The sequence below is a fragment of the Branchiostoma lanceolatum genome, chromosome 1, assembly GCF_035083965.1.
Source record: "Branchiostoma lanceolatum isolate klBraLanc5 chromosome 1, klBraLanc5.hap2, whole genome shotgun sequence".
Taxonomy (NCBI): Eukaryota; Metazoa; Chordata; class Leptocardii; order Amphioxiformes; family Branchiostomatidae; genus Branchiostoma; species Branchiostoma lanceolatum.
This window is the reverse complement of record NC_089722.1, coordinates 15755254-15780462: the sequence shown is the minus strand read 5'-3', so window position 1 is coordinate 15780462 and position 25209 is coordinate 15755254. Positions and strand designations below refer to the sequence as shown.

General features: G+C 41.5%; 1 protein-coding gene across 5 annotated transcripts; it reads right to left on the bottom strand.

Annotated features, from left to right (window-relative positions):
* Window positions 1-599: 599 nt before the first annotated feature.
* Window positions 600-23286, bottom strand: LOC136437329 (gastrin-releasing peptide receptor-like). 5 transcript variants are annotated; one of them, XM_066431910.1, is made up of 3 exons: window positions 22919-23286; window positions 4865-4947; window positions 601-4746 (listed from the first exon to the last, which is right to left on the bottom strand). In XM_066431910.1, exon 3 carries the CDS (start codon window positions 4622-4624, stop codon window positions 3479-3481), a length of 1146 nt encoding a protein of 381 aa, XP_066288007.1. In that variant the 5' UTR covers window positions 4625-4746; window positions 4865-4947; window positions 22919-23286; the 3' UTR covers window positions 601-3478. The 5 variants fall into 5 exon arrangements, with proteins under 5 accessions (XP_066288015.1, XP_066288007.1, XP_066287998.1 ...); XM_066431901.1 differs by lacking the exon at window positions 22919-23286 and adding an exon at window positions 6564-6916; XM_066431918.1 differs by lacking the exon at window positions 22919-23286 and having other exon boundaries at window positions 600-4746; window positions 4865-4941.
* Between the last annotated feature and the right edge of the window lie 1923 nt (window positions 23287-25209).

The window sequence follows — 25209 nt, the reverse complement described above, 5'->3', positions numbered from 1 at the left end:
CGAACTTTTCACTCAATTGACGGTGAACGTTTTGTCACATCCAAGTATCTTTGTTGACGTCTAGATCTGCTTTGCCTTTATTGATTTTTGTGCTTTTGTACGGTTCTTGGTGGCAAATGTGCTAGATGTTGGCACCAAATCCGTAGTGTGTTTTTGGCACACTTTTAGACAAATTAGCCGAAGAGACTCGGAGGGCGTCACTTCACCGTGAGGTAAGGTTGTGTAAAGTGCCTTTCCCAAGGGCACAACGTCGGGGCATGGTGAGCATCGAATCCGGGACCTATTGGTTCTGAGTCCAACGCTCTAACCGTTGCGCCACTCCGACGCCACAATTACCTTTATTCCTGATGCAATATCAATTTATTGATAAGACGTAATGATTTCATTAATCCTAGATCCTGTGAACTCACCTTAATATGGCTGATTCCATCACAGTTCATTAATCAATGAGGAGGTGGGCACCTGTTTCGAATCAATCTTGTATTGCTTCTTATTTCTAGGTTTAATAATTCATATGGACCTTATGGCTCTATGCAAAATGTATGAAAGGGGCGCTTCTAGTGAAGACACCTTCCTAAAATCAATTGTTCAGGGAGACAGGGCATCTGTCATAAGGGGCATCTTAAAATCCCCAAGAATAGAGATACAAAAGAAGAGATAAATACCCTCTTATCGCTAAACTAGAACGTCATTTGAGCAAAGATTAATCAGAAACAAAACCATTTCTCCTTATCTTTGTAATTGAACAATACTTTCGATGTACATGTAACTGTATACATTAGAGATTTCCAGAAAAATACAACATCTATCTTCTATGCTATCTAACATTTTGGAATGATATACGTAGAACCGTAGGTTATCTAGAATAAGATAAACACTGTTGCTTACGGCTGTCGGCTATTGCGTTTTCCGAATATTAGACATATTATTCCTTGTTTTGAGATTATGAGTGGATGGAGATGACGTTGAAATAGTCTACATATTAACAAAGAACAGTGGGAAAAATTATTTTTTTGCACTATTGTGCATGGCATACCTGCAAATGTGTATCTGTAACATGATGATATGCATGATCATTTTTACACTTTCTCCTAAATTCAATTACTAGACAACAAATATCATCTTAAAATACAACTTATTACTCATATCTTGTCTTTCTATACACAAGTTGACTTTTACTACATATCGTTTATATCTTATAGTACACTACACTGATCCGAGAGGCATAAAATATATCTCACCATTAATTTAAGTACAAAGTATACGAATATTTCTTCAGTTTTTCATCAAAGAAACAAAACATCAAATCTTATTCATCCCTCCATCTTTATACTACTATTTAGATGTGTATGTTACTACAAACAACGGCACAGCACTACTCAGTATGGCATGTCACATGACCAGAATACATTATATTTGTTATTATGGCACATATAGGCTGTTCTGGTACATTTGGACAATTACTACACGGTTAAGCAGTTAACACACACATGGTGGCTTTCTCGTAACACATTTGTGACTTCTGAGAGTAGGCTAGGTCATATATCTGGTAGACACTTTGAGAGTAATTACTCTCTTTTACTTTTTATTTTAATAAAATACAATCATAAAGTGAAGAAAGGTTCCTGGGTGTATAACTCTCACATTCTCATATTTTGTCACATTTTTCCCGTTTTGCCCAAAGACAAAAAGTAATCATGCAAAGCAACAAATTTCCTTTCATTTCACAGAATTACGAACATTACGCAATTTACAGTGCTTCCGTAACATGACTTGGCAAATCTCGTTTTGTCAGTTTTCTGATAACACAGACGCTTGAATTTAAAATCACAGAGATTTACCGCCCACAACATTATAAAAGAAAAGATATCACACAAAATTTACCAGGATACCAGTCACTAATCGACGGGAACTATACACAGATTACGTTTCAACAATATACGGATTCAGAAGGTTTCTTGATTTACTGATCTGGTGTATGTTAAACATCATTTCCATTCTTCCTTTTATTACGCTGAAATTATTTACTGTCGTCTAATCAATAACAATATCCCGACTACATATTTTGCGAAAATTCCTTTGGCTAATATGAAAGTGATTCGGTTTGTTTCATCTAGATTTGTTCAAAGTGACAATTGTGAAGCTCCTGTCACACATGGCCGACCATGGCTTCTTACATTGACTTTCTCCAGACCATGGTTGGGAGTTAGTAGTTTGCAAGGACATCTGTGGTTGGGAGTTGGTCATCTACGATGGTCTTTAACTTAAAATTACCTGCGCCAGCCGAGTATGAATTTTGAAAAAAAAAATCAACTCCAGGAGACTTGTGTTATATTTGGATACAACGAGAGGAGCGAAATGGGACTAGATTAAGATGGATTCTATATGCTGCGTACTCCTAAAGCCCCTCTTACACATTCAAGACCTTCCCCGAACTTGCACCCGACTGCTAATATCAACCACGGTTTGCGGTAGGTTGAGATCGAGCAGTCGGACCACTTTTAGGCCAGGCATGTAACTTTCACGGCAACCATGTCCCAACCATTTCACAACCAGTTCGTCATGCCACTTCCAACTGAGCGCCGAATGTGTGACAATGGCATAAGCTAAATGTGGCTTATGTTCATGCAATTATTTCTCAGCACATTTCAATTTCATTTCCTACACAATCAATTACAGTTCCATCAATTTGGACATCTTAATACTGTACATTAAATCATCTGAATACTGTGGTCCCAAATTATACCGGCCGAATTTTGATTAGCATTCAATCGGTTTGTGACCTTTATTTTTCTACAACTACTAAATATGTTTTGGAATGTAGAGAGACACCACATTCCTCTTAAAGTCTTTTCGACCTTAAGATGAATGTTACTTCATTACTTTTCTATTGAGCTCTTCGAAAACCTGATAACCTCGTTATTGTCATTAGCTAAAACTCATTTCATATAACATATTATCAGCTACGTTTGTGTCAAGAGTAGAATTCAAAGTACTCGAATTAGTGTGCACATATTTCTTGCTAATTATTTCCAGTACCATGTACTTTCATTAGCTTTTTTGTCATTAGCTGAAATCCATTCCATATCATCAGCTACGTTTGTGTCGAAAGTAGAATTCAAGCTAATCGAAATGGTGTGCACATATGTCTTGCTAATTTTTCCAGTACCATGTACTGTCATGCATTAGCTTTATTGAGTGTGAATGATTAAACTCACGCTTTTAAGAAATCGTTGTCTTGATTCCTAAATGGCAAATGAGAGATTTTAGGAAACTGTTTCTCGAAGATGCATCCTAGATTTCTGGTTTTGTTGCTGGCCATGCGATTGTGTACATTTCATCTTTCTGGTGTGTTTTTGTCAAAAGATTAAGTCTCAAGTACATAAGGAGAACCATTGCTCACCATTTGAGGAAAGTTCGGGATTTTTCTTAATCTCGCGAGGATTTGTGGAAAGTCTCGCGAGGGTTTGGCTGGTGTCTAGAGGACTGTCATGGTTGACAAGCACGTGTCAGCCCGTGTCATGCCGGTGGTGTTGTTGGTGTTGGTAGTGGTGACAGTCCGACGGAGGGCCGTATATCTCAGCGTCCTCAGCGCGTTCTCCTCCAGCTGTCTCTTGCGCTCTGCCTCGGTGATACAGCAACACAGTAGGTACCGTTTGAAGAGGTCGCGGAAACTCTTGCTCAGAAGGAACAGCGCGAAGGGGTTGACGCAGGAGTTGGAGTACATGAGTCCCTGGGACACCACCATGCCTGCGAACTGCACCAGGGGTGGGGGCGGGAGGGGGGAGTTCCCCCAGGAGAACGAGAGCCACAGGTTGACGATGTGCACGGGAAGCCAGCACAGGGCGAAGATGGCCACGAGGATCAGCACGGTCTTGGCCACGTTCTTTCTTGCCTCCAGTTGTCGAACCGTGGACATGTTCTTACAGGGCATGTTCCGAGCTGACAGGATGAGGTGACGGGCGATCAGGACGTAGAACACTCCGATGGTGATGAGTGGGATACAGTACATCAGGGTAAACTGGACCAGAGCCTTGGCTTGTGGGTAGAACGGTTTGTAATCCATCGGAAACGGGGCGCAGGAGCGCAGGGATATAACAGACGTGTCGTTAGGGTTCGTGTCGTTGAAGGTTATGATGTTAAGTTCTTCGACTTTTGAGAAGACAACGTCCGGAATGGCCAAGCACATGCTTCCTATCCAGATGGAAATGGCCAGGATGTTCGTACGTCTGAGCGCGTGGTTTGCCTGAAGACTCATCGGCTTGACGATGGCTCGGTACCGGTCGTAACTCATGGCCGTCAGCGTGAAGATGGACACCCCGATGGACGTGAACTGGACGAAGGGCGTCAGCTTACACATGATGTCACCAAACACGTACTCACTGAGGAAGTAGTTAGCAACGGTGATCGGGACACAGCTGACCAGAACCAATAAGTCCGCCATGGCCAGACTTGCGATGAAAATGTTCGGAACGTTTCTCATTGTTTTGTTGGACCACACGATCCGGATGACAGTCCCATTGCCAAGGATGCCGGTCAGGGCAATGGTGGAGAAGATCACCGCCACGATTACCAGAGCCCATTTCGGCGGTTGTTCGATCCCGTCGCTATCAGTGGGCTCCATGCTGGCCCACGCGAAAGTCTCTTGTGTCAGATTAGTGATATTACTGAACTCATCACCAGATTGCCACGCCGCAAAGCCCACCTGATCCGTAAAGCCCTTCGAATCAATCGTGTCTTTCGAGTCTGCGGAAGAGTTCAGAAGAGAACTGTTCACCATTCCTTTTATCTGCATACAACGCACGACAGGACGAACGCCACAGCTTCCGATTTTTGAAGGCGATAAAAAACTTGGAGAGCTTACCTCGCTTCAATTCACCGCCGGTAGTCTCTCCACGTAAGCCGATAAAAGCTTCGATGGTGTCTCTCGATTCACCAGCGAATTAGCTGCAACACAGAAATACATTTTCTTGTTACTCGACTGTTCCAGCCGTCACTATCTCAGGTACAGTCAATCAGTCAGCATTTTAGAGCTCTCAAAAACTGCCAGACTGTGTACGGAAGGGAAATCTAGAGGGAATAGTTTCAATTGACGCACAATCAGAAAATGCCCCAGAAAAGATGTTGGCATATTGGAAACTACCTGTTTAGTGTGGACGGTGCCATACGGTGGGTAATACGCTCGTTCTCATTTAAATGTACACATATTGTAACTTCCGTTACCGTTTGAAGTAAGACGTTCCTGACACTAAGATTTGCCACATATAAGGTGCCAAGCTGTCGTTTTTATGACGACTTAAAACTTTTCTGGCTTTTTAAAAACGACAGTTTGGCACCTTATATGTGGCATATTTTAATGTCAGAAACGTCTTACTTCAAACAGTAACGCCAGTTACAAAATGTGTACATTTAAGTGAGAACGAGTGAATAGTATTTGGCTTTGAAGCTATTGTTATTCCACTTATTATTTTATGTTACCGTTTGATTTTTTTAAACAAAAGGTCTAAATGTCGGTTGGTGAGTCATAGCCAGTCTCGACAATCAAGCGAATGGTGGTCTGTGATAACCAACGGCTGCCAGAGGTAAAGTTTTGAATGTCGAGATACCTGCCGAGGTCGAGACTACAGTAATGTTAAACAAATCCCATACTTTATTCCGCAAGGGAAATACAACAGATAGTGAGGTTTACCTCATCATTCAAGCGTATCAGTTCATATAATGTTGCTCATAACTCTTTGAATGAAACAGTTCAACACACAGCGAACGATGTAAAATACATAATGGCTTATCTGTTATAGATTGCCATGGAAGACTCTAATGACTAATAAATTTCCTTGGCGTGTTTTCAGACGTAAGCTGTTGATAGCACAAGTGCACGGTACACCCGAGGTGCGGCAAGGTAAGTGTGTACACTGGCTTAGTCTAGATCTAGATGTATCATCACCAAACGCACCATTAATAGACACAAAATGGACTCAGTGAGCGGTGGCAAGGTAAACACAGTCATAAGCTACTTAAAACGACTGTGGGATTGAAAACAAAGTACGGAATTCACATGTGGATATCGAGTAAATTTGCTACATGGGCCGTGAAATAGCTTCGATAGGCTCCGGTTAACTCTGTAGACATTGAATCCCATTCATTCTTGGCTCGAATCTTACCGTTAATAACTCATGCAGAAGGTATACATCGACTGTTATATTAGGAATAATGAGAAGGAAGGAATAACTCGAATCATATTGATATGATTATTTGAATTCTACTTAAATACAGCTACGGTTTATAGTTTTATTTTGATGAACCAACTTCACGCACAAGAGCTTATAATGCACATAAAAACTTACAAAAAATAATAGTTAGAACAAGACTACATAGACACGATCGAAAGCACAGAATAAGAGAGTTGTGATAATTCGACAGGTAAAACGAAACTTAAGAGGAAGAAAATGCTAATTTTGGTACATTCTTTGGGCATCAAAGTCGGATATTTTCGTCTCTCATAAGCTCACCGCCTTTCAACCTACCACAACGCTGCACCAGAAAATCAATCGAAAACAACATACCTTAGCACTCGCCGAAGCGTAGAAGAACCAACACCCACGTAGACCTTCTACAGTTCTTTCTGGGAAATCTCCCGACCACGATTTTCAGATCTACCGGTCTGACTATCTCGAAATGACCGCTGACTATTTATACTGCGATGTGGGCTTTGGCTAAGCCCCGCCCACAGATCAATACTATGATGTACCATAGGTCCGTACGCGCACGTCAGCGGGTATGTTGTGACGAAACCGTCCGACCAATCAACAGGAAATGGCGTAACGACATTATCCAAATGGGGACGACCCTAATCACCCTACAGAACAAATAATGAACCTGTTGTCATCTTGTTGTAGACTGTACAGGATTTTCGTAAATATTGACGTAGCGATGACGAACCTTCTTAGATGAAAAAATGAATTATTCATTATGGTATTTGCTGCAATTTTCTTTCTTAGTTTCTCATGCATACAAAATAGATTGCAAAAAAAAGATAATTTGCCATGAAAGGAATAGAAAATTCATGGATAGCATTCGCTTCAATTTTCTCTCTTGATATGTTATGCATACAAACTAGATTGCAAAAAGAACAAAATAACCTGACATATTTTTCAGAACTAATCTGTATGTTCTACCCGTTATAGATAATAAAGCATCCCAGTTGAAGCGTTTCAGAGCAGAGGGCTAGTTATTTCCCAGTTGTAAAGTGTACGAGGCAATTTCCGAACTTGTCTATTCTTCAGTTGATAAACAGTTGTGAAGCTGCATAGTATGGGCAAAACTTGATTTTTGATTGACGTGTCAGTCGGACGGCTTTTCTTGCGAAATGTCGGTGCACAGACTTTCTAATCCAACAGGTTGGCGGTCGGAATCAACGCAGAGCGGACGTGGTTTGAATGTATGTACATTATATACGAGTATATAAATCATACAGAAATCTTTATTGCCACAACAAAAGTACAGCGACTTTCGTAAGGTCTTCTACAGCTATACATGCAAACAACAAACAATGGGATACAAAATGATTAACCTACGTACACGTATATGAATACTTCAACATGTCGAGTTTCACATGTCACTTACACTACTAGTTCTAAGATCTAAACATTCTTTGATATATTTACCTTTTTGTACGCAGTAAGTATTGTCTCCTTCTAGAATGTATTTGAATCTATCTATAGAATGGAATGTATCAAATTCTGTTGAGCAAGTGGAAAGAAGGTTGAACAGCTTTGAGCATTTATCATGATATTGTGGACAATCTAGTGTTGTTCATCTTCAACTTCGTTTGGACAAAATGGACAAAACCTAATATGTATGTACGAGTGTGTGCAGGCGTGTGTGTATGTAGGCGCGTATAATTTTAGCAGACCCGAGAAGTTTAATTTTGCATTTCTCATCCCAGTGTCTTTTGCTAACTATCTGCAAGGGTGCATACAGACAAAAGCCATTGAGATGATCCTAGAACCTAACACGCCTTAGATAGAGTGCAAAGTTGTATCTATATGGTCTATATGATGATGTAAAGACAGATGTCAAAACGTTAAGGTGCCTTGATGGCAAGAGCAGATCTCGTTTACTGAAGGTGTACATTTTATGCGCCTGGCAACAGTTCCAATCTTAGGTTGTTCCCTACATTAAAGAGGAAAGTAGCGATAACGACTTTTGGACGTCCAAGGCCATGAAGTCGTGAGCACGAAGTCTTTGCAATGACCATGATTTTCCTTTTCCCCACTGTCAGATTCCGTGTTTCCATCAAAGTTAGCGATACCTTTGGGTTCTTGTCAGGAAATAGACATCGTATTCGTATCTACACGGGAGTAGCTGCTAGGCTACAGAGGCTCATTTCAATCTTCATGCAATATTCGTCCGAACACGTAACGACTGAAAACCCAATCACCATCCCAAGATGAAACTCGTTACGTGAGACTTCACATCACCCTTACTGTAACGTCGTTACTTCACCGCTACATTCACTCATCTGTACCGACCTAAATATCCACAGGACTTGAGTTGGTGAGATCTAGAAGTTCTTTATCGCCGAGCAGAAATTTCCCTCACAACACCCCCTGTCGAGGCAACCAAACTATCTCAAAGCCAGCCTCATCAGAAAAGTTGAAAAAGCTATTACCTCTTGAAAGGACATTTAGTATCCTTATCATTACCCCATTACTCATGGCTCTGATGACAGTAATGGTAATCTAATTATCTCCGTGAAATACAGTTTTGACCTATTGGAGTCGTTCCATTAGAATTAGTATTAGAGTTTATTTATCATATAGATTATGAGGAATTTACTGGAGGCCATCGTTGGTATTAGTAAATTAGGTTACTAGTGATTCGTTCTGACAACCAACGGCTTTAGAAACTAGGGTAATAGTTAAGGTGATCTTTCCGTTCCAAAAATTACATGGTTTATAGGCAATCAAGTGTACAAGCTTGGCTTTAATTAACTTTATGGATCATTGGATATCCAGTACACTTCGTTCTTATCTGAAGTATACAGATACCCTAGAATTCAAAGCCGGAAACTTCAAAGGAAGACGACGGGTTTGTTTTGCTTGCATGTACCCTTTGTTTTTGTTTTTCGACTTAAAAATCATTAAAGAGGTGCACCAAACTAACGTTGTTGAGATAGCAAGAATAAGGATTTTTGTTCTTATAGTTGGTAAGTGCTCATTATTGTATATCATAACAATATCCCATAAAACTGTTTGTTACCTATGGTGGCATCAAAGTGCCGTTATATGAGGGGAAAGGCCAATTTTCCCATGAGGCACATCGGGTAGTCTTGTTCCCGGATGTAAAATGGCGACAGTCCCCTTTCCTGTTGAGTTCAAGACCTCTTATAGCTGTTATTCATCACGAGAGAAACGGGATTGGCTGTTAATGCAACCAGCGTATCGTAGGTCCTGTAAAGCATTACACCTGATCGCCTTGGGTGGACTAAAAAGGCAATAAAAGATCCCAGGGGACAGAGAGTTCGAGACACAATGCCGAAATGCTACAGATTTTAGTCGAGTGTCAATACAGATTTTTGTCGAGTGTTATCTTTCTTTATTAGGTGTCTAACAGATAAGAACACTTCTCATTTTAGGAATACGAGGAAATAAATAATCGCCGAAAAAAGGACGGCGAAATCCTGAGTAAAACAGTTCAGGTTATAGTATCATTTTATGTTCATCGATCACTTCACTGAAAAGATAGATCGTAGATACCAGAAGAGGGAGACTGGAAGACAGAAACGTAAACGCCGATGTTCAAGATACAGTCCTTAAGCTCCTACGCAAGTAGATATGATCTAAGAATGTAAGACGTATAAGTAGGATGTAACGAATTGACGACAAGGTAATTTTCTAATTGAGTGATTATTTTAGGTTTGTTAGGAAAGTCCGCCCCCTAGGTGATAGTCTAGAACTCCGTAGGAACCGCATGCCGTATGAGTCTCAACTTATCGCAGACCCCAGGGCCAAACGCAGTAATCGTGAAGCATTCATAATCAGGCCACAAGACGGTAATCAAGCTTGCTATCTTAATACATGATAGTCATGTAAGAAAGAGGCTATCAAAAGTCACCTACGTGATTTTTAGTCCATGAAAAACATGCATTTGCAGGTGTGTCAGACCTCTAAAGTTTCAATCTAGAGCATAATTTCACTGCTTTCTATAATCGGCACAACCCCTACGAATTCGGCCATGTTTACAAAAATTGACATTTGACCCCCTTCTCTACCTGATAATCACACAAAAACACAAAACTTCTACGGCCTACAGACACTACAAACATGGAAGAAAGTCTGATTTTTCAACACAATACGAAGGTAGAAACCCTTACATGTACCTGTAATATCCAGCTCCAAAATATCAACATATCCTAGAAAAAAGCCATTTTACAGCTACTTTTACCAAGGGTACTAAACCTATCTCCTGCGCGGATTACTAGAGTGTGGCCATCACACAAGAAGATCTCCTTTCAGTTATGTTCATTCATCGCTGTTCTATAAGAGCAAGAAAATCTTGACCAAAGAAAAGCCTTGCATGCCCTCGAATAATCAACACCATGACGTAAGACATCCTCTTCACTCGCCACACTGCACAGGGTTATTGCGACATTATGTGAAGATATGGGCTCTTAAGTAATATATCAGATGTTATTAAATCCTATAGCCAGTGTAGATTAAGCCGGTGGCCTTGGTGGAAATGAAATGATTCGCCGGATGGTTATCGCCGCAAGTTTCTTCTTCAATAGAACTATTTTCGGGATTGCAAACCTCTTCTGTGGGGAACTGAACAAGTGGTAAAGGATCAAATGAATCCTCTGAACGTTCTACGGTGAAGGAAATGTGATTCATTGGGAACCTCTCATCTGTGAATGATGAAGGTCAGTCGATCATTGGAGAATAAAGCAGTGTGGAGTGGATTTGGGAATGAAGCTGTAGAGAGAAGGTGATAATGTACGTGATGTGGTGTGTAATAGGGCAGATATCACAGTCAGACTTGTGCATAGGAAGCTATGCTTTAATGCACTGGCACGGGGGCTCAGTACTTACTGACACTGCAAGACCCAAAAATTCTTATGCACCAGAAAGCCACAACTGTCTACTTTAGAATCATTCAAAGAAAACAGATAATTAACCTGCTCGATCGCTCGGGATAGCTGACAGAAGAAAACAAACCTCAACTTTAACCTACTTCCAGGCTGTAACCATCCGCTCAGGGCATGTGAAACCAAACCACTCAGATATCTCCTTAAGCTTACGCCAACTTAACTACTGAAACGTGCAAATTTTGACCAAAATGGGAAAGCTTAGACCCTACCTGTACCTTCTAGCCCAAAAGTCTCCAAAATGGACCATTTTCAAGAAAAAAAGGGTTTTCAAATGTTTAGTGTAGGTACTATAGCTGTATTCCCATTTTTTGCACTCCACAGGGCAACGCAACTTTGACGTCTGCCCTAATAGCACACTTTTACAGTAACTACTCGTGTATTAACCACCGAGTCATTATACAAGGTATCTGAACTATTTCATACCATAGTCCTTGGTCATTTTCTGGAACGGAGTCACATTTCACCTGGGAAAAATGAGTGCTACATTTCGGTATTTAGGTTAGCTTCTATACATTTATACTCCGTTGAACAGATCAATTGGGAAGTTTCAAGCCCAAATTCGTGATAAGTGATAAATTTTGCGAGAAGACAACGCAACTAGCTATCTCCTAAATGCACGATGTCACACAGAATCCCCACCAGAGGCACACTATTCTAACCGTACATTTGTTTCTGAGAAGCCGTCTTAATGTAAGCTTTTTATCTAGGCAATGTTCCAGCAGGTTGAAGAAAGGGACGTGACTCAAATGAGACGTTTTTGGAGCAATAACTACTTGAGTGACAAGCCGTGCGAAGACGCTCTCTCGTGCACTTCTCAGCCGAAGTCTCAAAATAACTCTAAAGCCCTCCTCTCACTGGACCCGCGGCACGCTGGCGGCGTCGCTGCGGCCGATCGAATTGACAAAGCACTCAACGAATTTCATCGACAAAAAAAGAATCTTTTTAAGTTTTGTGTGTTTTGTTGTCTTTTTGGTCATATTTGTACGTTTCGAATGTGATTCCCATTATAAATCAAGTCAAGGGTAACACAAATCCAGTTTAGGACGCAGCGACGCCACCAGCGTGCCGCGGGTCCAGTGAGAGGGGGGCTTAAGCAAGCAAAAATAAGATGTCTTGATCCCATACACGTAAGGTGCATCCAAAGTAATCTAGAGAGTTAAAACTTTGCACAGAAACGATACGTCGCACTTGGAATCACTCTTGATTGATTTTCTAGCATCTGACAAATTGCTGAAAAGATATCATATTTAATGTGAAAATTTTGTTATTCACTTATTCACTTCTAATATATTTCTGAAGTTATAATCTTTGATGATCAGATATCTCATAAATGATGATGAGTGCATGGCTTAGATAACAAAATTCCCTCGGGCAGTCTGACATACGCGCCGACGATTCTGTAATTTTTCTTTGACGTCTGTTTGGTTGCGACGTTGTTAGAATGTTCGAGGAGGTTGAATTCTTTTTATAAAGCTAGACATTCGCGCATTTTAACCGGATATGACATCATATCGTCGCGACGGTAACCGGAAATGAGAAGTTGGAATTGATGATATTGAGGAAGGTCACGATTATCGGGGATTTCATTTCCTTCCATGACATCGATTATTGGATTTTAAAGCATATCTATATTGATTGCCAATTCATGACGATATTTCTGCTGACTCATTTCCTCAATTATTCCTGTTGAGTGCGTTTCATTTTGGCAACATTTAATCATTAGTCTACAATGACGTTAGAACATTAGCAAACATCAAATCAACGTTTCTTTTATTATTTTGATAGCTATGGAATATTTCTCAACAACATAAGCAGTCAGAGCGCCTTGACATTTAAAGCGCGAGTACAAGAGTGTATCTAAAACCCGGTAGGACACATGCCTAGCTGTTAACATGTTAACCCCCCCCCCCCTCACTGGACTCGCGGCACGCTGGCGGCGCCGCTGCGGCCGATCGAATTGACAAAGCACTCAACGAATTTCATCGACAAAAAAGGAACCTTTTTAAGCTTTGTGTGTTTTGATGTCTTTTTGGTCATACTTGTACGTTTTGAATGATATTCCCGTTATAAAGTCAAGGGTAACACAAATCCAGTTTAGGACGCAGCGACGCCGCCTGCGTGCCGCGGGTCCAGTGAAAGGGGGGAGGGGGCTTTAAATGTCGACCAATGCAAGCCAACCTCATTAACACCCCGTTTCCACTAGAGGCTGCGACCGCTGAGTGACCGCTGAGTGACCGCTGAGTGACCGCTGAGTGACCGCTGAGTGACCGCTGAATGACCGCTGAGTGACCGCAGGGCGACCAACGATTTGACAGATCACTCAACGAAATCGTAGATAAAGAACGCTTTTTTTATGTTTTATGTATTTTGTTTTCTTTTAAACCATACTGTCACATCGTGAATCATATCTTTACTATGAAATAAAGGGCTACACAAATCCAATTTTGGTCGTCTCAGTAGTCGCTCAGTAGTCGCCGTCTTGTAGAAAAGGGCTTAAACATTTACCGAGATGATTTTAGATTATAAGCTTCGCTCACAAGGTATAAGGAGATATCTATGAAATACGTCATGTTAATTGAATCCCACTTTCTTTTAAAATGTCCCACGTATATTGAAGAAAGACAGACACTTATGAATGTTATCGCCCGCAATGCAAATATAACCCTACCATCTAAGGCAAGCTCAGAGACTTTTGATTTACTTATGTCATGTCCTCACGCAGTTTCCTTGTACATAGGCTAATATATATATATACCTCTTTTCTGGAAAGAAATCGAATCATCTCTGACGCAGGCAATTGATGTAAACTTAGTTTCCTGTGTATTATCATATAATCCATGCTCCACATACGTAAACTGTACCACTTATATAGAATAATCTAGTGTTTCGTCTTACGTTATGTAGAACTCACTAGCATGGTTAATAGGCAAAGACATATATTTCTTGATATTTTGTACTACTTACGAACTTGACATACATTGTACCGGCTACGTTCGTTGTGCAATAAAGTTTGAATTGAATTGAATTAGTACCGTTAAACGCCCGAATGCGCGTTCTATGATCCATGCAGCATGTCCCGGGGGAACTCAAACTGGCGCCATTAAAATGTCTGATATAAAATGTCATCTTCATGAATGTCCTTCGGCGTTGTCTCTTTTCAGTTTCGACAGCCGCTTCCTGAAACGAGCTCATTGCGGGTGACTTCACTAGGATCGGACTTCAATGCCATATAGCAGACATATGTCGCCGAGCAATTAGCTCCGGTTAGACGACACATATTCGCTTCGCCGTCTCGTCTGCAAGCGTTTTCTAAGATAGCATATTACGTAGCTTCCGTCGCAGGCTCCCTCCAGTTAGTGTTCCTTTAGTAGCCGGATTTATTATGACATTTTAAGAGAATTTGTGTCTGTAACAAGAACAAAATGTGATAAGAAAGCGGTAACTAAAAGAAAGCCCGAGGTGAGCCTGCAATGGAGGCTATATAGTACGCATAAAATTGTGTCTACAAAATTGGCAAAAATGAACTATGAGGAAATAGATACCCTTGTAACTTAAGCCCCCCTCTCACTTGACCCACGACACACTGGCGGCGTCGCTGTGGCCGATCGAATTGACAAGGCACTCAACGAATTTCATCGACAAAAAACGAATCTTTTTAAGCTTTGTGTGTTTTGTTGTCTTTTTGGTCATAGCTGTACATTTTGAATGATATTCCCATTATAAAGTCAAGGGTAACAAAAATCTAGTTTAGGACGCAGCGACACCGCCAGCGTGCCGCGGGTCCAGTGAGAGGGGGGCTTAATAGGTAGCGAACCTGTGAAATTACAAACTTGTTCAAGCTTGTCGTACATAGCACGGACATGTATGCAGCGCTTAGGGGAATGAACAACGTAGCCAGACACGCATTCCGACACGTTCAGGTTGGCCATGAACGTGAGAGAACATACAAGGTTGACCCCGACATGATCGATGCCTTGCCATTCTTTAACGGTTCGCCCACTTCCTCAGTCCGTGTGTGCGCGAGTTTCCGCGCCGCTGTGCTGAAAGATTACTCCGAGAGATTCCTGTCAACTCCCCGACGAGTTATGATGTAGCCAGACACGCGAGCTATTTAACTATTGTTCTCCTCTGACAGTTAATCTGAGAACACTTGCTTTTTGTTCAACCTTGTCGAATTGGATATTGAACTTGGATCCGGAATTAAAGTGAGTGGGTAGTAACGCAATAATACCGACGTACGTGACCAGAAATCATGTTTAAGTATACACGTCAACAAGACCAAACCGTCCAAAGATTATTACTTAGAAATTTCACTTAACCAGAAAGCAATATTCAGTGAAAGAAGAACTTCTTGACAACCTCCTTTTTTCTTAATTGAACTCGCAGGATATCATAAACGTATCCGTCTCTGTCTCCTCTTCATCTGTATTGACGGTTTCATTTGAATACACAAATAATTTAAAATCTAACTATACTACATGTATGCTAAATATACCCCAAAGTCAAGTTTTTACTTGTTTGACATAAGTCCGTCATAGTTCTGGGATCTTCCACCGTTTGCAACCTATGCCGTGATGTCGCCTTCTCATCTGATGATTGCATTATATGACGTCAGTGTTTGAAAAGCACTATTCACTCTCGTTGGGAAATTTAGAACACTGACGTCATATAATTCAATCATCAGGTGAGAAGGCGTCAGCACGGCATAAGTTTCAAAAGGTGGAAGGTCCCAGAACTACATGTATGACAGACTTATGTGAAACAGCTTGAAGTAAAAACTTGACTTAAGGGTATATCAAGCATAGTATAGTATAGGCTTTTCAATTTTTTGTGTAGCGTTCGTTTCAGTTTTCATTTTGCAGTCGTCGATTTGCTATATCACACCAACTCGGGACTTCTTTGAAAAGAAGCAAAAAGCAGTCTACGTAAGTTGGCACAACTGAAAACACTTCAGGGAAGAGATCCCCCCCATTATCTCCTTTGACGAAGTGAAGTGCCAAAGCAAATAGAGAAGGAGTCACCAGGCTAATGGCTCGGAACGGTGCAGATAATGAGGCGCCGCATAGTCAATGGCGCGTCTCTTCACCTGAGTGGTTAGAAACTAGCGATTGAATCAGACTAGATAAGAAACATCTTTCTCACGGAAACAGAATTTGGCTTCAGACTGAATGACGTGTACGCATTGCTAGAGAGTCTATGAATATACGAAAAATATCATGATAAGATACAAAATATGTAAAGCACAACAACATGTGGTTAGAAGCTATCGATTCAATCAGACTAGATAAGAAACATCTCTCTTACGGAAACAGAATTTTGCTTCAAACTGAAGGAAGTGTACGCATTGCCAGAGAGTCTTTGTACCTTTCTGAATATGCGAAAAATGTCATGATAAGATACCAAATATGTAATCAGAAAACAAGAAAATACAGGTGTGCATACACTGACAAATAGATACTTGTGGCAACAATCAATTGATAGTACAAACCAAAGTGGTTAGAAACTAGCGATTGAATCAGACTAGAAGTGTACGCATTGGCAGAGAGTCTATGTACCTTTCTGAATATACGAAAAATATCATGATAAGATGCAAAATATGTAACACACAACAAAATGTGGTTAGAAACTAGAGATTGAATCAGTCTAGATAAGAAACATCTATCTCACGGAAACAGAATTTTGCTTCAAACTGAAGGAAGTGTATGCATTATCAGAGAGGCTATGTACCTTTCTGAATATGCGAAAAATATCATGATAAGCTACAAAATATGTAACGCACAACAAAATGTGGTTAGAAACTAGCGATTGAATTAGACTAGATAAGAAACATCTATCTCACGGAAACAGAATTTTGCTTCAAACTGAAGGAAGTGTACGCATTGACAGAGAGCTTATGTACCTATCTAAGTACGCGAATATTATGATAGAATACAAAATATGTAAGCACAACAAAAAGTATGAACCTTAATACCTTGTTTTGTAATGTCAATTGATTATTGCCACAAGTATTTATTTGTCAGTGTATGTACACCTGTATTTTTTTGTTTCATGTTTTTGTATGTTTTGTATATCTGGATAAAGTTTGATTTAATACAAAAATATCATAATAATCATCGACACCTATAAAAATAGGGCAAACCAGAAAGGTCAATCCGAAATGACTAAGTTTACGCTAAATTTGCTCTGAATTAGCCATAGATGGGTTGATTACAACCTTAAACTGTCCAACAGTATGTAGATGGACTTTATCTGTCAGTGAACATTTTTCTGCAAGGAGAATTTTTTTCCATCTGTATGATTATACTCGGTTCCACGGAACGATCAACAACAGAAGCTAGAAATATACAACGCTGGTATTATTTCAGAATGTGACCATTAGTATATCCCTGACGATCGCCCGAGTGAGGCAGAATTCAAAGCGAGTGGGTGCGAAAGACAAAAATCAACTTACTGCTTTTTCTCTCGCTGTGGCTTGCTTCCAACAAGTGAGAAATGCATGATGTGAGCATTACGAAGAAGTCAGAGTACGCAAAAGCCACGCACCGGAGACCGGCTGACGGCGTATAACGCAAATGTCGGGAGACACTAGATTTATTCCGCTGGCTTAATCAGAATTGCCTGTATCGATCGCTACGGTCCCCGCTCCACTACACGGCGCTCGCGCTACGCTCTCTTGCAACCTAAATCGGGTTTGGGTAATCCTTGAGTTCATGATTGGAATATGTAAAGGTATGGCTGAAAAGACAACAAAACACACAAATCGTAGAAAGATTCGATTGGATTATCTATGAAATTCGTTGAGCGCTCTGTTAAATTTGAGGTCGCAGAGAGCGCGCGGCAAGAGCGCCGTCCTAGTGGAATTGTGGGGGGGGGAGGGGGGTAAACTCGCTACCAATAAGTCCTAAAGGGGATGACAAGTTGCCGATGGTGAGAACATCCCTGTTTCTCGAAGTGGATAGAATGGATGGGTACGGAGAAGGGAGCGCAGCTGCAGCTTTTAAAATCTTAATATTCCTCCATTATTGCGTGTGGTGCGATCTGTCTAGCACTGTGATCGATTAGTATATGATACATCTGTGGCGCCTTGTTCAGTGTCGCTCGTAGGACGACACACGACAGACAAAAAGCAAATGAACTAGAAAGGCCGACATTTGCTCGTGGGCAAATACAGCATATTTCACTCCATGTCCAAAGTACCCTTATGTCGAATTTCAGGTCATATAGTTGAAGTACCATGGAACAGGGGCCCAGAATATACATCTTTGTCTAAAAATGGCAAAAAAACGCCAATAAAATTATTTTAAAGGCCTTTATAAAAAAAATGAAGAAACAAATCTGGTTGTTTGTGTTCACTTTACCTTAAAACCAAATTTTAGGTCATTTGATCGAAAAATGGAAAAGTTGAATCGATTTCAAGCTTTGGCAAGAGAAGAAGAAGAACATGACGAAAAAACGATATATTTCCTATGGTATGGGGAGTGAAATATAATTGAGGAATCGAAAAGCAGGCGTCGAGCCAGGATGTCGGTCGCGCCGTTGACCACAAAACGTCCAAGCCGTACTATATTTTCTCCGGCGGAGCTTCCATGTAAGACATCACGAAATCGCCGGCGAATGCACCCAGATACACGGTGACATGCCGACCTACGCGCCGATTACCGGCGCTACGAACGTCCCTTGCTCGCACGTAAATGTTACCCAACGTGTGTGGGTCGACATTACGAAATCGCGGGCGAACACACCCAGACACACGCCGACCTGCGTGCCGATTATAGACGAGTGATGGAAAAGGCAGCGCTCTTTTGGGGCCCGTGGTATAAGTGGTACACGGTGGTAGAGGTGGTTATTATACTGAGACGAGTGATGGAATAGGCATCGCTACTCTAAGGCTTGTGGTATAAGTGGTACACGGTGGTATAGGTGGTTTTCATACTTAGACGAGTGAAGGAATAGGCAGCGCTACTCTAAGGCTTGTGGTATAAGTGGTACACGGTGGTATAGGTGGTTTTAATACTGAGACGAGTGAAAGAAAAGGGAGCGCTCTTCTGAGCCCCGTGGTATAAGTGGTACACGGTGGTATTGGTATTCCATACTTAGACGAGTGACGGTATAAGCATCGCTACTCTAAGGCTTGTGGTATAAGTGGTACACGGTGGTATAGGTGGTTTTCATCATATACCACCGTGTACCACTTATGGCTTGTGGTATAAGTGGTACACGGTGGTATAGGTGTTTCATACTTAGACGAGTGAAGGAATAGGCAGCGCTACTGTAAGGCTTGTGGTATAAGTGGTACACGGTGGTATAGGTGGTTTTCATACTGAGACGAGCGAAGGAACAGGCATCGCTACTCTAAGGCTTGTGGTACAAGGTGGTATAGGTGGTTTTCATCATATACCACCGTGTACCACTTATGGCTTGTGGTATAAGTGGTACATGGTGGTATAGGTGGTTTTCATACTTAGACGAGTGAAGGAATAAGCAGCGCTACTCTAAGGCTTGTGGTATAAGTAGTACACGGTGGTATAGGTGGTTTTCATACTTAGACGAGCGAAGGAATAGGCATCGCTACTCTAAGGCTTGTGGTATAAGTGGTACACGGTGGTATAGGTGGTTTTCATCATATACCACCGTGTACCACTTATGGCTTGTGGTATAAGTGGTATATGGTGGTATAGGTGGTTTTCATACTTAGACGAGTGAAGGAATAGGCAGCGCTACTCTAAGGCATGTGGTATAAGTGGTAAACGGTGGTATAGGTGGTTTTCATACTTAGACAAGTGAGGGAATAGGCATCGCTACTCTAAGGCTTGTGGTATAAGTGGTACACGGTGGTATAGGTGGTTTTCATCATATGCCACCGTGTACCACTTATGGCTTGTGGTATAAGTGGTACACGGTGGTATAGGATGAAAACCACTTATACCACCGTTTACCACTTATGCCACAAGCCCTAGAGTAGCGCTGCCTTTTCCTTCACTCGTCTAAGTATGAAAACCACCTATACCACCGTGTACCACTTATACCACAAGCCATAAGTGGTACACGGTGGTATATAATGAAAACCACCTATACCACCGTGTACCACTTATACCACATGCCTTAGAGTAGCGCTGCCTATTCCTTCACTCGTCTAAGTATGAAAACCACCTATACCACCGTGTACCACTTATACCACAAGCCATAAGTGGTACACGGTGGTATATGATGAAAACCACCTATACCACCGTGTACCACTTATACCACAAGCCTTAGAGTAGCGCTGCCTATTCCTTCACTCGTCTAAGTATGAAAACCACCTATACCACCATGTACCACTTATACCACAAGCCATAAGTGGTACACGGTGGTATATGATGAAAACCACCTATACCACCGTGTACCACTTATACCACAAGCCTTAGAGTAGCGATGCCTATTCCTTCGCTCGTCTCAGTATTAAAAAAACACCTATACCACCGTGTACCACTTATACCACGGGCCCCAAAAGAGCGCTGCCTATTCCTTCACTCGTCTAAGTATGAAAACCACCTATACCACCGTGTACAACTTATACCACAAGCCATAAGTGGTGCACGGTGGTATATGATGAAAACCACCTATACCACCGTGTACCACTTATACCACAAGCCTTAGAGTAGCGATGCTTATACCGTCACTCTTCTAAGTATGAAAACCACCTATACCACCGTGTACCACTTATACCACAAGCCTAAGAGTAGCGCTGCCTATTCCTTCACTCGTCTAAGTATGAAAACCACCTTTACCACCGTGTACCACTTATACCACAAGCCATAAGTGGTACACGGTGGTATATGATGAAAACCACCTATACCACCATGTACCACTTATACCACAAGCCTTAGTGGAGCGCTGCCAATTCCTTCGCTCGTCTCAGTATGAAAACCACCTATACCACCGTGTACCACTTATACCACAAACCTTAGTGGAGCTCTGCCTATTCCTTAGCTCATCTCATTATAAAAACCACCTATACCACCGTGTATCACTTATACCACGGGGCTCAGAAGAGCGCTCCCTTTTCTTTCACTCGTCTCAGTATTAAAACCACCTATACCACCGTGTACCACTTATGCCACAAGCCTTAGAGTAGCGCTGCCTATTCCTTCACTCGTCTAAGTATGAAAACCACCTATACCACCGTGTACCACTTATACCACAAGCCTTAGAGTAGCGATGCCTATTCCTTCACTCGTCTCAGTATAATAACCACCTCTACCACCGTGTACCACTTATACCACGGGCCTCAAAAGAGCGCTGCCTTTTCCATAGCTCGTCCATAATAGGCACGCAGGTCGGCGTGTGTCTGGGTGTATTCGCCCGCGATTTCGTGATGTCGAACCTGACATGTCGGGCAACATCAGTTACGTGCGAGCAAGGGACGTTCGTAGCGCCGGTAATCGGAACGCAGGTCGGCATGTCGCCGTTTGTCTGGGTGCATTCGCCGGAAATTTCGTGATGTCGACCTACACACGTCGGACAACATTTACGTGCGAGCAAGGGACGTTCGTAGCGCCGGTAATCGGCGCGCAGGTCGGCATGTCACCGTGTATCTGGGTGCATTCGCCGGCGATTTCGTGATGTCTTACATGGAAGCTCCGCCTTTTCTGCTCGATTTTTGCTGGCACCGAATATTTCATTTCCGAAAGCTTTAAGACGAGAAAGAAATATATTACCTAGATAATGCCCTGGCGCCATCATATTGTAACCTTAAGCGTGCATGGAATCGGTAGTGTTTTATAGAGACTGGCTGCAAAGTGCAGCGAGCAATCAAGACATGCATTTAGACTCACGCAGTACAACAGATGGGATAGTAGAATGGACAAAACCGCTGGTCATGGGGAATTTTATGGTATCTTCCGATTTCTACATTCAATCTATGACTACATATTCTTATCTTGGTGATTGCTCTACGAGCTTCAAAATTATGTATATCCGATTTAGGTATTTTTCTTGTCCACAAACCCTAGGTCATACAAAGTTGATGTGTTAACTGATCAATTACGAACTCGTTTACAGGATATGTACATACACGAATGGCATACTTCTATTCAAAACAATTCAAAACTTTACATTCATTCTGTGGTAAGAAAATGCACGGACAAGAAAAATACCTATCGGATATACATAATTTTGAAGTTCGTAGAGCAATCACTAAGATAAGAATATGTAGTCATAGATTGAATGTGGAAATCGAAAGATACCATAAAATTCCCCATGACCGGACGTCCGGACAGAGGATTTGTCCATTCTGTCCAAATGAAATTGAAGATGAACAACACTTTGTCCTAGATTGTCCACGACATCATGATAGACGCTCAAAGCTAATTTCCGTTTGCTCAACAGAATTTGATACATTCCATTCTATAGATAAATTCAAATACACTCTAGAAGAAGACATTCCTTACTGTGTACAAATAGGTAGATATATCAAAGAATGTTTAGATATTAGAACTAGTAGTGTAAGTGATAGGTTAAACTCGACATGTTGAAGTATGCATATTTTTGAACGTAGGTTAATCATTTTGTATCCCATTGTTTGTTGTTTGCATGTATAGTTGTAGAAGACCTTACGAAAGTCGCTGTACTTCTGTTGTGTCAATGAAGATTTCTCTATATTTATGTCGGTTCGTCGCTCTTTTGTATATAGTTCAAACAACTTCTTCTCAGAAAAGACACAAATAATGGGAAACCGGACATACATCCAGAATCACACGTTAGAACCTTGAAGAAAAGAAAGTTTCTTACCAACGCGTTTTGGACGTCGTCACTCATCGCTGGTTTTCTCACCAAATAGTCTGCAGAGCTCGCGTCCTCAGTCTCTTATCAAGCGTCCTCGATCATCAAGATATGGTGGCCAATGATGTCACCAGACCAGGCTACGCCTTTCTTCCGCCGAAAGTCCAGACTGTATGCTCAGCAAGATATTTGTAAAACGGAAGAACTACGTACGTCATTGTATTTTATCTCGTTCCTCCTTGGCGCATAACGACTGGCATTATAAAGCCTCCCAGTGCTTGGAGATGTTCTTTTCTGAGAAAACGTGTCGTCTGGTCCTCCCTTTCCCCTTGTAAAACTAAAACAAGTTCAAGGTTTGACGTGCGGAACTACACGCATTAAAGACATAGTATTGCCAAATTTGGTTATGATTTTTGAATTATGTAGCGACCAAGCCTCGGAGTTACAAAGATAACCATGAAGCATTTTCTTGTGTGCTGATATTCAGACAGTCATCTCCTCCGCTTCTTTCTAATGATATTGTGTTCATATATTTCAAAATTCATTGGATTCCATAACATTGTAATATCGTATTAAACTCTCGTTTAATATACAAAACGTGCCTGATGTACAAATTCTTCAAAATGGATCGAAATTATTTTTCTTACCTTTCTTCTTTCATTCTAAGACGTTTTTTGATAAGATGACAGCAGTGTTATCTTCAGATGAGAAGAAATTATGACCGTCGTGAAACCTGTCTCTTCTAGCCCGCCTTGTGAGTGAGCTCATTTTCTGGTCCATTGGCTACGCTGTTTCCTACGCGGCCTCCACAATGTGAAACACGCAGTTCAGTTTCAAGGCTGACATGTTCACCCTAGCAAGGTCATTAACCGTAACATGTACCGAAACTTTCTTCACTTTCTTGAAATGAAATACAGTTTTTTGACGGGTTCTAAATGTGGATGACATATGTGCACATTGGAAGTGCGAATCAGATAACAGTATTTCATTTCAAGAAAGTAAAGAAAATCTGGGTACTTGTGGCGGTTAGCGAGCTCTATAATGTGAAACACGCAGTTCAGTTTCAAGGCTGACATGTTCACCCCAGCAAGGTCACCAACCGTAACACGTACCCAAACTTTCTTCACTTTCTTGAAATGAAATACAGTTTTTTTGACGGATCCTAAATGTGGATGACATATGTGCACATTGGAAGCGTGAATCAGATAATAGTACCGTAAGGCATTACATATTTCGAGTGAATTGAGTTTAGGACTATTAGTACAAGTGTGCAGGGACTGATATTGGGTTAGTTCGTGTGTGTCAATGGGGAGTGCTCACGCCTGGATAAGTATCATGGGCAGAGCAAAATTGAAGGTCAGACAGCATGACAAATGTGGGTACTTGCCAATTATGTTATCATCAAGGGCTAGTCCCAAAAGAGAGAGGAGAAATATAGTGTATTTCATTCCTTGAAGTTATTGGTAGTGCATGTCCGACCGCGGAAAATGGCCGGTACAAAAACACGTAGACATGTTAGCTTTAACATATGGGGAGGGACCGGCTAATGAGTTGCGCAGTAGAGTGCACGGTGCACTATCTTTTTATCTACGCCGAGGAACTCGGAGTAGATTATGTTTTCGGTTGAGCCGGATGTTGTGTGGGTCTGTATGTATGTCAAGAGCATAACTCGGGAAACCTTTAATAGATCTTCATGATATTTGGTAGGTGTGTAGTGGTTGTGCAAAGGAAGGTCAAGTTCAAAAATCGTTTACCTGGCGTTTTCCAACAGTACTGCAGCGGACTTTTAATTTTTCTGTGTTTGTATGTAGGCAAAAAAAGTGACGGAAACGGTGATGAATCTCAATGATTTTTGGTAGGTAGGAAGAGATTGTGAAAACGGAGGTCAAGTTTAAAAATGATTCATCTGGCGCTTTCCTACAGTACTGCAGCAGGCTTTGTGTGTGTGAGAGTTTGTATGTCGCCAGCATAACTCGAGGAGCTGTTGACGGTTGTGCATGATATTAAGTGGATAGTTAGGGGTGTCAAAGAGGAAGGTCAAGTTCGATAATGGGCCTCCTAGCGGGTATATGAGGTACTGCAGCGGAGCTTCAACGTTTGAGGCCAAATTTTCTGGAGGCGTCAGGTTCATGATTTTTGGGTAGTATATAGCTTCTGGGACGGCAAGTGAGTGGTGTGAATTATGGCCCCCTAGCTGCTCGTTTGGAACTGCAGTTGGCGTTTTTGTTAATACCTTTGGAGACGAATAACTTCAGCAGGGATTGACGGATTATCATAATCTATGGCATGTGGATAGTTTC

Coding starts and splice junctions, on each gene's coding strand:
- LOC136437329 (XM_066431892.1), bottom strand. CDS start 4,795: ATGCAGATAAAAGGAATGGTGAACAGTTCTCTTCTGAACTCTTCCGCA.